Raw genomic sequence first — 15872 nt, forward strand, 5'->3', positions numbered from 1 at the left:
AAAGCCCCCACTGCCCTACTGAAGAGACTAACGTGGAGTACGGCTAGACCCAATCTTGAGAGGAAAGATCAGAGTAAACCTACTCTGGCTTTCAAAATAATAAAATCTTGATTGAAGTGAAATAAATCTAATTTTCTTCAGACACCACACTTCACCTCCTCCTTGCACCGAAGGCAAAGAGAATTACTGGGGTTTGTGGGAAGGGAAGTGATACTTAACAGTTTAACTGTGGTGTTCTTGGGAATATCACTCCTGGCCAGCAGGAGGAGGCAAACAGTAATTGATGACGTTGTGGACTCACCTTATCTTAGGAAAGAAAGAATATTTTTAAGCATTAATATAAATGTTGTTGTTTAAAGTGCTAAAAAAGTTCTATGGGATAGTATAGATTATAAACTGTGTTATAACATTGCCTATTTTTAGCACAAACAAAACACAACTACTAATCATGTTTTTGTAAAATAATTTTATATACTAAGAAAGTTTTGTTCACAATACAAACATTGGTATACACTGAAGTCAACTTGTTTTGCTTTTTTTTTTTGTGTACAACGGATTTCCCCGAGTTTATAGCATCATATGCAGTCTCTTAATCTCTATTTGGATATTGAAGATGGAGGGGAAACAGTTTCATAAGTCAAAATGAGTCCGCTTTCAAGTTAATCTCATTTGCACTGTCCTCTGTTCAGTCACGTTACGGGAGAGAAAAAAAGAAGTTTCTATTTTGGCACTTACAAATACTCCTATACAACTTCATTCATAATCACATATTTCCTTCTATTCATATTGTAACATTTCCAAACACTAGAGGACTCTGAATTGACATATATTAAATACTGTAGATTGGCATAATGTAATGGTCAGGTAAACTTGGAAGTAAAAAAACAGGATTACAATAGAAATTCTGAAGCTATGCCAAATACCTTGTTGTTCTACAGTCAGACATTTTAGACTTCCTAAATATCTGGAACTTAAACAGAAGAAAAATAGGACCATTCAGCACTTCGGCATCAAATAAGAACTCACAGGAAATGCATAGTTTATTTCTTTGGTTTGACCAATCTGCTGTCAAGGAAAGCTACAATAGTTTCCAATGCAAGTCCTTTTGACATCAAAAAAATGACTAAACAGGGTTTCATATTATCTATGGCTCTGTAAGCCCATGTAAAATGGCACACAAACACATGATACTGTGACAATTTTGAGGGTTTGCTATGATTCTTATGATCATAAAAATATAACTAAAATAGAAACAGTGATATTTTAGCATCCCACCTTTTTTCCCCCCTCCCCTCAAAACCCAACGTACAGCAGTGTTAAGAATGATCTTCTCTCTGTTCATTAAGTTTTAATTAAAATCAAAGTTCAGGTAATAATTGCGTGCATCATCAGGAGTGCTGGGATTTCCTACAGGCAGGATAAGCAGGCTGCCAGTTAAGTACACTTTTTTCATTATAATTTTCATACTATAATTTCAAATCCACTCATTAGCACATTGGCTTTTCAATACAAAAAAATATATGTCTTTTTACCACATTCCTTTAGGCACTGAATGTGTTACAGAAGAGGGTGCAAGTCACTAAATATACTTTTTAAATCATACTTTAAAGAGTCCAACGCATCCAGACCAAAATTCTTCAGCAATCGTCTCAACTACTGTTATCTTGTTCTTGGCTCCTTTTCAGAGAAATGTGAAGTGCCACACTGACATCAACAGGAAGTGGAAACCCTGGTTTCTGTTTAATTAAAAACAAGGGGAAGCATGCAGAACACTCCATTGGTGAACTGGCAAGTCTTTCTTTCATTAAAAATACTTTACAATAGACCCAAAAATAATCTTTTCCTATTTTTGGCCCTTCACAATCAAGCTGCATGATCCTTCAAAAATATATGTCCACCGTCGTGATATTAACCACACAAATAAAATGTCTGTAATGAACTTTATGTGCACCCTTATGGTTCTGCATTTGTCATATTTAACGGGTGCATCAAACCAAACGCACAGTAAAATCAACATTCCTCTGCTCCCTGATAAATTAACATTATATATCTATTTTTTTAAAAAGCTGGACACTAGTTACAACTAGCGTAAAGTGAACCAGTGTACAATACTGTGCAAGCCTACTTCTAGAAACCCAATCTGTTGGCTACAGAACAGTAATTACAGCTAGAAATATTCTACCATGGAAAGTGCAGGCAATACATTTCAGTAGGGTCCAAGGAGCTAGACTCAGGAAAAGAAGTGGACAACTCTGGTAATATCCTACCAATTCCTTCTCTTCCTATTTTTAATTTTGGTGCCGTACCGTGAATTTAAAAACTTGGCAGCAAATAAAATGTAAAAAAAAATATATATATAATAATATTAACAAAAATAAAACAGAAAAAAACAACTTATGACAGCTGTGGCTTCTACATGATTTCCCAGGTTTGGAAATGGTTTCACACACACAAACATATATATATATATATATAAATTTATATATAATCCTTTTGGCTCAAAAACATAACACAGAGAAGGTTCTGTTAGGGTGAGGTCTTTGTGGTTTTGTGTCCCTTCCCCCTGTCCTTGCATCCATTAAAGGGTCCCATTCCCCATTTTGTTTTTTTTATTTGCCTCCTTTCCAAAAAAGGGTCCAGAAGCTTCGGGAGAATGCGAGATGCCTCCACTTTTGCACGTGTCTTAAACAACCAGTCCTACGTGACCAAGCTGAGGGGAAGGGAGAGCTGCCTTTGTACTCAGTCTTTCACCAGCCGATAGATGTGATGCTGAGCACCGTGTTCACTGGTTGACACTTCAAAGACGTAAGCTATGCAGAGAAGTAATTCTTGGGTGTCTCGATTTGTAACCACCTAAGTAAAAACATCAATGAACAGATATACTAATAAATAAGAAGATCAAGTATAATGTGCAATATTAAAATCTTTATCTTAAAGGTACATTAAATATTTTAAAAAAAATTCAGCATATCGCATTTAGTGTAAAGGTGTGTGAGCAGGACATTTTAAACAGCTTTCCAATTTACTTCAATTAACAAAATGTGCAGTGTTTTTAGATTTACACTTTTTGAGTCACCAGCTCCTATTGAGCATGTGCAAGAATTGACAGAATATACATATATGCATTTGTGATTGGCTGATAGCTGCCACATGATACAGTAGTGGAAAAAGACATAACTGAAAATTTCCAGAAAAAAATCTAGCAGACTAAGTGCTATTGCATTGTCTTTTTATCATGCGTTTGTTGATTATGAAAATCTATTGTATTTAATGGTCCTTTAAACCCACTTTAGTACTCCGGATTAATCTGTTGTAGCTTTGCTTGTGCTTATTGGCCACAATCAAGATAGGCAAGATAAACACTCAAACAGGTTGTCAAGCTGATTTTCTCTATTCTGTGAGTTGCAGACATGGGACAAGACGTGCAGATTTTTCTATACCAGAGCATTTTTACAACCCTCAGAATTAAACAGACTTCCCCCAACAAATATGCTTATTTTGCCACAATAAGAATGCAAAGGTTCTGCTTGCATGGTAATGTGCACCATTAGCACATAAAAAGGTGCTAACTGGATCTTAGTGCTGTATGTACATTACCCCCCAAGGCCTTCATAGGAATGTGTATTGTCTTTTCTCCCAGTTGTGAGACCTCAGACAATGTACTAAGATAGAAGATCCCTTACAAGTCCCCCCTCCAACTTAAGAAACCCCCCACAACATCTCATTAAGCAGATCAGCACTGATGGGATTCTAACTTTATAGGAGTTAGACCTTTTATTGTTTAGATATTTCCTGCCTGCCTGGAAAAGCTGGAACACACGTTGAAGACCTTAGAATCATGACCTAGCTACATTCAACATAGTGATTGCTTGATCAATGCAGGAGCTCATTTATATCTAACACTAACTGGCCACAACACAGGAGATAAGATGAATATACTAAAGTGGATTTTAAAAGGTTTGTCCCTGAATTGCAAAACAATGCAGATTGTGCTAACAAGATGAAACTTTTAAATACTTTTAAAATTATTTTATCTGCAGAGCTTTTGCAACATTGTAATTAACTGCTAATATATATATATATATAATGCACAGATTTCTGAAAAGCAACCTTAATGCTCCTTTAAATTTAAGTGCTCAAATTTACCTGGAGAATAGTGAAGTTTTCTAATACACTGTTCATCATGTATTTCTCAGGAAGCTGTTTAAGCTTGTGGATGAAGTTTATGAGATATTCACACATCGGTGAGCGATGGATGCGGTACAGAAAACGGCCATTTTCAAACCTGGCATACTCTGTCTATAGAAGAAAACAATGTATTATGTTAAGTCTTAAGCATCAAGTTTTATCACATTTTTTAAATTTAAATAAACAATCTATTTTTTGTTGTTCTTTAACCCCTTCATGGTGTTAGGACTTTCCATGCTGTCCTAACTGCGCTGGGCTTTAGTGTTAGGACGGCATGGAACGCCCTAACCATTTGGCTGTACTGAAGCCAACAACGCTTCTTGAATGGGATCGCGGCCTAGAGTCATAGGCACTCCCCCTTGGCCGGATCCCATCATTGAAATCTTGCGATCGTATGATTTCAATTAGTTTAACTCTGAGTGTTGTTCCGATGTAGACAAATTAGACCTGTCATTAAACGGTTAAAAACTTTTACTAGTTCAGTCTAACAATTTATTTTTCTCCATTTACTCCATTACTTTGTTTTGTTTGTTTGTTTTTTTTACAACAGCAAATCACATTCTTACCTCAACTTTCTCCACCACTTGCTTTCCGAAGGAACAGACTTTGGAAGAACAGGTGATGGTCATATTTTCAGGGCTTTCATACTGGCTGCTTACACCATAGAAAACTCCAGGTTCATCCTGGATGCTTGTGTTAAGGTCCGCCTGCATCCAAATAAAAAAGTACATTATATTATAGGATTGTACTTAATGCAACAATTAAACAAAAAATATGTTAATGAGACTTTCTGTTAAACCCGGCCTTACATTACAGACAGTTGTAACATATACTGCTATTTGTAAATTATAAACAGGACACAGGTCCATTATATAGAATGACATGAGAGATAATTGTACTCAGTAATGATCTGTCTGCATTTAGATAAAAAAAATTATTAAAAATAATACAAAATGTAAATTGCTTGAGCATACAGGATTACTGTAGTTGGGGGACATTTAATAACACTAGTTAAACGTTCATGGTTCAGATAGAACGTGCAATTTTAAGAGACTTTTCAAATTGCTTCTGTTATCAAACTTCCTTTATTTATTTTGAATCCTTTGTTGAAAAATCATGGTCGACTCATGTTGCAGCCAGAGGCGTAACTAGAAACCACAGGGCCCAGGTGCAAGAATCTAAGAAGCCCCCCCCCCCCCCCACCAAAAAAAAGTGAATTTGATACATATCTTTTTTTATTTTTTTTTAAACATTTAACACAGAAAAAAAATGTGAATCAGATTACATGTCTGAAAAAGGAGGTACCCTGTGCCCACACAGTCTGTGAGATGGTTCTGACTCCCTATTACTGTATATAGTGACACTGTTTAACCCACCAGTACTGTATATAGTGAGTCAGTGACACAGTCTATAATCTGTCGGTGAGATGTCTAACCTGACCCTACCCGCCCCAGTACATTATAAAGTGACCACAGTAGTCTGTGACATGGTCCAGCCCCCCGTACTGTATATACTGGTACTGTATAGTGACACTGTTTACCCTCTCCCCCCATGCTGTAGTAACAAGGTCTGTAATTTGCTGGTTCCACAAACATACACAAACACATATACATGCATACATACACACACAGTCACATACATACACAGACACATATACATGCATAAATACACACACAATCACATACATACATACACACACACACACATAAACACCAATGGGTAAAAACAGAAAGACTAACCCCTGTAGTCAGACACACTAGTGAAGCATCATGTCAAACTCACATGATATCAGTGCAGGCAGTGGCAGATCAAAGTTTTTTTTTTAAGCTGGGCAATTGTGACCTCTGCACCCCCTGTAGTTTCGCCCCTGGTTGCAGAAATGCACTACTGGGAGCTAAATGGTGATTGGTGGATACACACACATGAATGGCTCACCAGCTGTGTTTAGCTAGGCTCCCAGTAGTACACTGATTCTCTAGAGAGAACTTTTACTAAATCTATATAACCTCTTTGTAATGGTTAAAACAAGCAACAATTCAATAATAAAAAAATTTAACACATTATTGAAGTGTCTTTTTGAACTTCTATGTCCCTTTATTTAACATATATTATTGATTTTAGCAGCCCCAGTTTTACAGTCTAAAAAACATTCACTTTTGAGTAAAGCTCAATCTCACAGGATTATATGACATGCATAGGGTGGGACATCAATAAACAGCTGTATACAGGTATATTGGTTACAATTTTAGCTGGGTGGTCAGTAAAATCAGCCGGGAGGTGCACCCACTGGGGAGAACACCATAGCTATAGGTAAAATTATCACAAAAAACTAGGAAAGAGAATTAAGATTTTATGAGCAATGGTTCCATACCTTGCTGGGCTTGCCACACCATGTGATGCGTTATGACAATAGATGGACAAATAAAACCAACCTTAGGGGCCATTGGAAAACATATGCACAGCTACTGTGTCAGTAACACTAAAAGTATAGACAGTTATTCTCACCCAGAACTTGACAAGGAAGAAAGCATTTGGTGGTCCCTTCTCATACAGTTCTTTCAACCCTCCCTTTTTCTCAGGGAATTTGTCGTATATTTGACGCACATCCACAGACTCCAGCAGCGCATCGCTATAGGAAGGATTACACTGGCTAATATGCACATAGAGGTGCTTGTTGTACTACAAGGCACAAAAAAGAAAAAAACTGAAGTTATACAAACTGCATAATCAAACACGTTCTGGGTATTAAAGCTGAACTGCACAGAATCAGATCTCATTGTCTCAGCACATTATTATTATTATTATTTTTTAATTTTACTTTTTATTGACCGGATAGTACAAATACAGAGTTTATGCAATATAGTCTCATTTTGGTCTTTACATTTTTTGCATTGTACAGTTGCAGTTATACAATGGTAAGGCTAAACGGTAACAATTAAATCAAATGAAGTGAGTACAAATAATTAACATATTTAACAATAGTAAATCAAAGAACTAAATCAAAACTAATCTTTGGCATCAAAAGATTGTTCTTGCATATGTCTATTATACATAACAATTCTAATTCCGACTAAACAGCAATATGTCTGTGACTATGCTGACAATTCATCAAACATTTGTTTGTGAAGTTATTTAATTGGGGATCATTTTATTTCAATTCTGCTACTTAAGCTTTTGGGATTAGTGGTTCTGAAAGTGTGAGGCTATATAAGATTCCCAGTAAAACATAAGGTTCTGATAGGTTTCAATACGTCTGGTTTTAAGATAGTGGTATTCATCTAGACTCAGCATGGTGTTGCTACTATCTATCCAATTGGCCACTGTGGGGACCTCCACTGATTTCCAATTCTTGACTATGACGTGTTTTGCAGCATTACATAAGACATTGAGTAATTTCTTGTGTTAGTTAGGTGTGGAGTGTGGGAACCCGTGGAAAAGCCAAAAAAACATAATTTATGTAAGAACTTACCTGATAAATTCATTTCTTTCATATTAGCAAGAGTCCATGAGCTAGTGACGTATGGGATATACATTCCTACCAGGAGGGGCAAAGTTTCCCAAACCTCAAAATGCCTATAAATACACCCCTCACCACACCCACAATTCAGTTTAACGAATAGCCAAGAAGTGGGGTGATAAAAAAGTGCGAAAGCATATAAAATAAGGAATTGGAATAATTGTGCTTTATACAAAAATCATAACCACCCCAAAAAAGGGCGGGCCTCATGGACTCTTGCCAATATGAAAGAAATGAATTTATCAGGTAAGTTCTTACATAAAACAGAATTTATGTTTACCTGATAAATTACTTTCTCCAACGGTGTGTCCGGTCCACGGCGTCATCCTTACTTGTGGGATATTCTCTTCCCCAACAGGAAATGGCAAAGAGCCCAGCAAAGCTGGTCACATGATCCCTCCTAGGCTCCGCCTACCCCAGTCATTCGACCGACGTTAAGGAGGAATATTTGCATAGGAGAAACCATATGATACCGTGGTGACTGTAGTTAAAGAAAATAAATTATTAGACCTGATTAAAAAAACCAGGGCGGGCCGTGGACCGGACACACCGTTGGAGAAAGTAATTTATCAGGTAAACATAAATTCTGTTTTCTCCAACATAGGTGTGTCCGGTCCACGGCGTCATCCTTACTTGTGGGAACCAATACCAAAGCTTTAGGACACGGATGAAGGGAGGGAGCAAATCAGGTCACCTAAATGGAAGGCACCACGGCTTGCAAAACCTTTCTCCCAAAAATAGCCTCAGAAGAAGCAAAAGTATCAAACTTGTAAAATTTGGTAAAAGTGTGCAGTGAAGACCAAGTCGCTGCCCTACATATCTGATCAACAGAAGCCTCGTTCTTGAAGGCCCATGTGGAAGCCACAGCCCTAGTGGAATGAGCTCTGATTCTTTCAGGAGGCTGCCGTCCGGCAGTCTCGTAAGCCAATCTGATGATGCTTTTAATCCAAAAAGAGAGAGAGGTAGAAGTTGCTTTTTGACCTCTCCTTTTACCAGAATAAACAACAAACAAGGAAGATGTTTGTCTAAAATCCTTTGTAGCATCTAAATAGAATTTTAGAGCGCGAACAACATCCAAATTGTGCAACAAACGTTCCTTCTTCGAAACTGGTTTCGGACACAGAGAAGGCACGACTATCTCCTGGTTAATGTTTTTGTTAGAAACAACTTTTGGAAGAAAACCAGGTTTAGTACGTAAAACCACCTTATCTGCATGGAACACCAGATAAGGAGGAGAACACTGCAGAGCAGATAATTCTGAAACTCTTCTAGCAGAAGAAATTGCAACCAAAAACAAAACTTTCCAAGATAATAACTTAATATCAACGGAATGTAAGGGTTCAAACGGAACCCCCTGAAGAACTGAAAGAACTAAGTTGAGACTCCAAGGAGGAGTCAAAGGTTTGTAAACAGGCTTGATTCTAACCAGAGCCTGAACAAAGGCTTGAACATCTGGCACAGCTGCCAGCTTTTTGTGAAGTAACACAGACAAGGCAGAAATCTGTCCCTTCAGGGAACTTGCAGATAATCCTTTTTCCAATCCTTCTTGAAGGAAGGATAGAATCTTAGGAATCTTAACCTTGTCCCAAGGGAATCCTTTAGATTCACACCAACAGATATATTTTTTCCAAATTTTGTGGTAAATCTTTCTAGTTACAGGCTTTCTGGCCTGAACAAGAGTATCGATAACAGAATCTGAGAACCCTCGCTTCGATAAGATCAAGCGTTCAATCTCCAAGCAGTCAGCTGGAGTGAAACCAGATTCGGATGTTCGAACGGACCCTGAACAAGAAGGTCTCGTCTCAAAGGTAGCTACCAAGGTGGAGCCGATGACATATTCACCAGATCTGCATACCAAGTCCTGCGTGGCCACGCAGGAGCTATCAAGATCACTGACGCCCTCTCCTGATTGATCCTGGCTACCAGCCTTGGGATGAGAGGAAACGGCGGGAACACATAAGCTAGTTTGAAGGTCCAAGGTGCTACTAGTGCATCCACTAGAGCCGCCTTGGGATCCCTGGATCTGGACCCGTAGCAAGGAACTTTGAAGTTCTGACGAGAGGCCATCAGATCCATGTCTGGAATGCCCCACAGCTGAGTGACTTGGGCAAAGATTTCCGGATGGAGTTCCCACTCCCCCGGATGCAATGTCTGACGACTCAGAAAATCCGCTTCCCAATTTTCCACTCCTGGGATGTGGATAGCAGACAGGTGGCAGGAGTGAGACTCCGCCCATAGAATGATTTTGGTCACTTCTTCCATCGCTAGGGAACTCCTTGTTCCCCCCTGATGGTTGATGTACGCAACAGTTGTCATGTTGTCTGATTGAAACCGTATGAACTTGGCCCTCGCTAGCTGAGGCCAAGCCTTGAGAGCATTGAATATCGCTCTCAGTTCCAGAATATTTATCGGTAGAAGAGATTCTTCCCGAGACCAAAGACCCTGAGCTCTCAGGGATCCCCAGACCGCGCCCCAGCCCATCAGACTGGCGTCGGTCGTGACAATGACCCACTCTGGTCTGCGGAATGTCATCCCTTGTGACAGGTTGTCCAGGGACAGCCACCAACGGAGTGAGTCTCTGGTCCTCTGATTTACTTGTATCTTCGGAGACAAGTCTGTATAGTCCCCATTCCACTGACTGAGCATGCACAGTTGTAATGGTCTTAGATGAATGCGCGCAAAAGGAACTATGTCCATTGCCGCTACCATCAAACCTATCACTTCCATGCACTGCGCTATGGAAGGAAGAGGAATGGAATGAAGTATCCGACAAGAGTCTAGAAGTTTTGTTTTTCTGGCCTCTGTCAGAAAAATCCTCATTTCTAAGGAGTCTATTATTGTTCCCAAGAAGGGAACCCTTGTTGACGGAGATAGAGAACTCTTTTCCACGTTCACTTTCCATCCGTGAGATCTGAGAAAGGCCAGGACAATGTCCGTGTGAGCCCTTGCTTGAGGAAGGGACGACGCTTGAATCAGAATGTCGTCCAAGTAAGGTACTACAGCAATGCCCCTTGGTCTTAGCACAGCTAGAAGGGACCCTAGTACCTTTGTGAAAATCCTTGGAGCAGTGGCTAATCCGAAAGGAAGCGCCACGAACTGGTAATGCTTGTCCAGGAATGCGAACCTTAGGAACCGATGATGTTCCTTGTGGATAGGAATATGTAGATACGCATCCTTTAAATCCACCGTGGTCATGAATTGACCTTCCTGGATGGAAGGAAGAATAGTTCGAATGGTTTCCATCTTGAACGATGGAACCTTGAGAAACTTGTTTAAGATCTTGAGATCTAAGATTGGTCTGAACGTTCCCTCTTTTTTGGGAACTATGAACAGATTGGAGTAGAACCCCATCCCTTGTTCTCCTAATGGAACAGGATGAATAACTCCCATTTTTAACAGGTCTTCTACACAATGTAAGAATGCCTGTCTTTTTATGTGGTCTGAAGACAACTGAGACCTGTGGAACCTCCCCCTTGGGGGAAGCCCTTTGAATTCCAGAAGATAACCTTGGGAAACTATTTCTAGCGCCCAAGGATCCAGAACATCTCTTGCCCAAGCCTGAGCGAAAAGAGAGAGTCTGCCCCCCACCAGATCCGGTCCCGGATCGGGGGCCAACATTTCATGCTGTCTTGGTAGCAGTGGCAGGTTTCTTGGCCTGCTTTCCCTTGTTCCAGCCTTGCATTGGTCTCCAAGCTGGCTTGGCTTGAGAAGTATTACCCTCTTGCTTAGAGGACGTAGCACTTTGGGCTGGTCCGTTTCTACGAAAGGGACGAAAATTAGGTTTATTTTTTGCCTTGAAAGGCCGATCCTGAGGAAGGGCGTGGCCCTTACCCCCAGTGATATCAGAGATAATCTCTTTCAAGTCAGGGCCAAACAGCGTTTTCCCCTTGAAAGGAATGTTAAGTAGCTTGTTCTTGGAAGACGCATCAGCTGACCAAGATTTCAACCAAAGCGCTCTGCGCGCCACAATAGCAAACCCAGAATTCTTAGCCGCTAACCTAGCCAATTGCAAAGTGGCGTCTAGGGTGAAAGAATTAGCCAATTTGAGAGCATTGATTCTGTCCATAATCTCCTCATAAGGAGGAGAATCACTATCGACCGCCTTTATCAGCTCATCGAACCAGAAACACGCGGCTGTAGCGACAGGGACAATGCATGAAATTGGTTGTAGAAGGTAACCCTGCTGAACAAACATCTTTTTAAGTAAACCTTCTAATTTTTTATCCATAGGATCTTTGAAAGCACAACTATCCTCTATGGGTATAGTGGTGCGTTTGTTTAAAGTGGAAACCGCTCCCTCGACCTTGGGGACTGTCTGCCATAAGTCCTTTCTGGGGTCGACCATAGGAAACAATTTTTTAAATATGGGGGGAGGGACGAAAGGAATACCGGGCCTTTCCCATTCTTTATTAACAATGTCCGCCACCCGCTTGGGTATAGGAAAAGCTTCTGGGAGCCCCGGGACCTCTAGGAACTTGTCCATTTTACATAGTTTCTCTGGGATGACCAACTTGCCACAATCATCCAGAGTGGATAATACCTCCTTAAGCAGAATGCGGAGATGTTCCAACTTAAATTTAAACGTAATCACATCAGGTTCAGCTTGTTGAGAAATGTTCCCTGAATCAGTAATTTCTCCCTCAGACAAAACCTCCCTGGCCCCATCAGGCTGGTTTAGGGGCCCTTCAGAACCATTATTATCAGCGTCGTCATGCTCTTCAGTATCTAAAACAGAGCAGTCGCGCTTACGCTGATAAGTGTTCATTTTGGCTAAAATGTTTTTGACAGAATTATCCATTACAGCCGTTAATTGTTGCATAGTAAGGAGTATTGGCGCGCTAGATGTACTAGGGGCCTCCTGAGTGGGCAAGACTCGTGTAGACGAAGGAGGGAATGATGCAGTACCATGCTTACTCCCCTCACTTGAGGAATCATCTTGGGCATCATTGTCATTGTCACATAAATCACATTTATTTAAATGAATAGGAATTCTGGCTTCCCCACATTCAGAACACAGTCTATCTGGTAGTTCAGACATGTTAAACAGGCATAAACTTGATAACAAAGTACAAAAAACGTTTTAAAATAAAACCGTTACTGTCACTTTAAATTTTAAACTGAACACACTTTATTACTGCAATTGCGAAAAAATATGAAGGAATTGTTCCAAATTCACCAAATTTTCACCACAGTGTCTTAAGGCCTTAAAAGTATTGCACACCAAATTTGGAAGCTTTAACCCTTAAAATAACGGAACCGGAGCCGTTTTTAACTTTAACCCCTTTACAGTCCCTGGTATCTGCTTTGCTGAGACCCAACCAAGCCCAAAGGGGAATACGATACCAAATGACGCCTTCAGAAAGTCTTTTCTAAGTATCAGAGCTCCTCTCACATGCGACTGCATGTCATGCCTCTCAAAAACAAGTGCGCAACACCGGCGCGAAAATGAGGCTCTGCCTATGATTTGGGAAAGCCCCTAAAGAATAAGGTGTCTAAAACAGTGCCTGCCGATATTATTATATCAAAATACCCAGATTAAATGATTCCTCAAGGCTAAATATGTGTTAATAATGAATCGATTTAGCCCAGAAAAAGTCTACAGTCTTAATAAGCCCTTGTGAAGCCCTTATTTACGATCTAAATAAACATGGCTTACCGGATCCCATAGGGAAAATGACAGCTTCCAGCATTACATCGTCTTGTTAGAATGTGTCATACCTCAAGCAGCAAGAGACTGCTCACTGTTCCCCCAACTGAAGTTAATTGCTCTCAACAGTCCTGTGTGGAACAGCCATGGATTTTAGTGACGGTTGCTAAAATCATTTTCCTCATACAAACAGAAATCTTCATCTCTTTTCTGTTTCTGAGTAAATAGTACATACCAGCACTATTTTAAAATAACAAACTCTTGATTGAATAATAAAAACTACAGTTAAACACTAAAAAACTCTAAGCCATCTCCGTGGAGATGTTGCCTGTACAACGGCAAAGAGAATGACTGGGGTAGGCGGAGCCTAGGAGGGATCATGTGACCAGCTTTGCTGGGCTCTTTGCCATTTCCTGTTGGGGAAGAGAATATCCCACAAGTAAGGATGACGCCGTGGACCGGACACACCTATGTTGGAGAAATTATGTTTTCTTTCATGTAATTAGCAAGAGTCCATGAGCTAGTGACGTATGGGATAATGATTACCCAAGATGTGGATCTTTCCACGCAAGAGTCACTAGAGAGGGAGGGATAAAATAAAGACAGCCAATTCCTGCTGAAAATAATCCACACCCAAAATAAAGTTTAATGAAAAACATAAGCAGAAGATTCAAACTGAAACCGCTGCCTGAAGTACTTTTCTACCAAAAACTGCTTCAGAAGAAGAAAATACATAAAAATGGTAGAATTTAGTAAAAGTATGCAAAGAGGACCAAGTTGCTGCTTTGCAAATCTGATCAATCGAAGCTTCATTCCTAAACGCCCAGGAAGTAGAAACTGACCTAGTAGAATGAGCTGTAATCCTTTGAGGCGGAGATTTACCCGACTCAACATAGGCAAGATGAATTAAAGATTTCAACCAAGATGCCAAAGAAATGGCAGAAGCTTTCTGGCCTTTTCTAGAACCAGAAAAGATAACAAATAAACTAGAAGTCTTTCGGAAAGACTTAGTAGCTTCAACATAATATTTCAAAGCTCTAACAACATCCAAAGAATGCAATGATTTCTCTTTAGAATTCTTAGGATTAGGACATAATGAAGGAACCACAATTTCCCTACTAATGTTGTTAGAATTCACAACTTTAGGTAAAAATTCAAAAGAAGTTCGCAACACTGCCTTATCCTGATGAAAAATCAGAAAAGGAGACTCACAAGAAAGAGCAGATAATTCAGAAACTCTTCTGGCAGAAGAGATTGCCAAAAGGAACAAAACTTTCCAAGAAAGCAATTTAATGTCCAATGAATGCATAGGTTCAAACGGAGGAGCTTGAAGAGCCCCCAGAACCAAATTCAAACTCCAAGGAGGAGAAATTGACTTAATGACAGGTTTTATACGAACCAAAGCTTGTACAAAACAATGAATATCAGGAAGATTAGCAATCTTTCTGTTAAAAAGAACAGAAAGAGCAGAGATTTGTCCTTTCAAAGAACTTGCGGATAAACCTTTATCTAAACCATCCTGAAGAAACTGTAAAATTCTCGGAATTCTAAAAGAATGCCAAGAAAAATTATGAGAAAGACACCAAGAAATATAAGTCTTCCAGACTCTATAATATATCTCTCTGGATACAGATTTACGAGCCTGTAACATAGTATTAATCACAGAGTCAGAGAAACCGCTTTGACCAAGAATCAAGCGTTCAATCTCCATACCTTTAAATTTAAGGATTTGAGATCCTGATGGAAAAAAGGACCTTGCGACAGAAGGTCTGGTCGTAGCGGAAGAGTCCACGGATGGCAAGAGGCCATCCGGACAAGATCCGCATACCAAAACCTGTGAGGCCATGCCGGAGCTACCAGCAGAACAAACGAGCATTCCTTCAGAATCTTGGAGATTACTCTTGGAAGAAGAACTAGAGGCGGAAAGATATAAGCAGGATGATACTTCCAAGGAAGTGATAATGCATCCACTGCTTCCGCCTGAGGATCCCGGGATCTGGACAGATACCTGGGAAGTTTCTTGTTTAGATGAGACGCCATCAGATCTATTTCTGGAAGCTCCCACATTTGAACAATCTGAAGAAATACCTCTGGGTGAAGAGACCATTCGCCCGGATGCAACGTTTGGCGACTGAGATAATCCGCTTCCCAATTGTCTATACCTGGGATATGAACCGCAGAGATTAGACAGGAGCTGGATTCCGCCCAAACCAGAATTCGAGATACTTCTTTCATAGCCAGAGGACTGTGAGTCCCTCCTTGATGATTGATGTATGCCACAGTAGTGACATTGTCTGTCTGAAAACAAATGAACGATTCCCTCTTCAGAATTGATCCAAATTTCTTTGAAAAAACGTAACCTGCCCCCTACCAGCTGAGCTGGAATGAGGGCCGCACCTTCATGTGGACTTAGAAGCAGGCTTTGCCTTTCTAGAAGGCTTGGATTTATTCCAGACTGGAGATGGTTTCCAAACTGAAACTGCTCCTGAGGATGAAGGATCAGGCTTTTTTTCTTTGTTG

At 40.0% G+C, this 15872-nt stretch overlaps 1 protein-coding gene across 3 annotated transcripts in view; it reads right to left on the bottom strand.

Moving 5' to 3' along the window:
• Positions 1 to 446: 446 nt before the first annotated feature.
• LOC128638656 (transcriptional enhancer factor TEF-1) overlaps positions 447 to 15872 on the bottom strand; it is a 130109-nt gene continuing 114683 nt past the window's right edge. For all 3 annotated transcript variants that reach the window (XM_053690761.1, XM_053690760.1, XM_053690759.1), the window contains 4 exons: positions 6694 to 6867; positions 4755 to 4895; positions 4147 to 4299; positions 447 to 2853 (listed from right to left, as the gene is read on the bottom strand). In XM_053690761.1, the coding sequence (XP_053546736.1) occupies positions 2740 to 2853; positions 4147 to 4299; positions 4755 to 4895; positions 6694 to 6867 (582 nt within the window). In that variant the 3' untranslated portion in view covers positions 447 to 2739. The remainder of the gene's footprint in view (positions 2854 to 4146; positions 4300 to 4754; positions 4896 to 6693; positions 6868 to 15872) is intronic.

The sequence above is a fragment of the Bombina bombina genome, chromosome 8, assembly GCF_027579735.1.
Source record: "Bombina bombina isolate aBomBom1 chromosome 8, aBomBom1.pri, whole genome shotgun sequence".
Classification (NCBI taxonomy): Eukaryota; Metazoa; Chordata; class Amphibia; order Anura; family Bombinatoridae; genus Bombina; species Bombina bombina.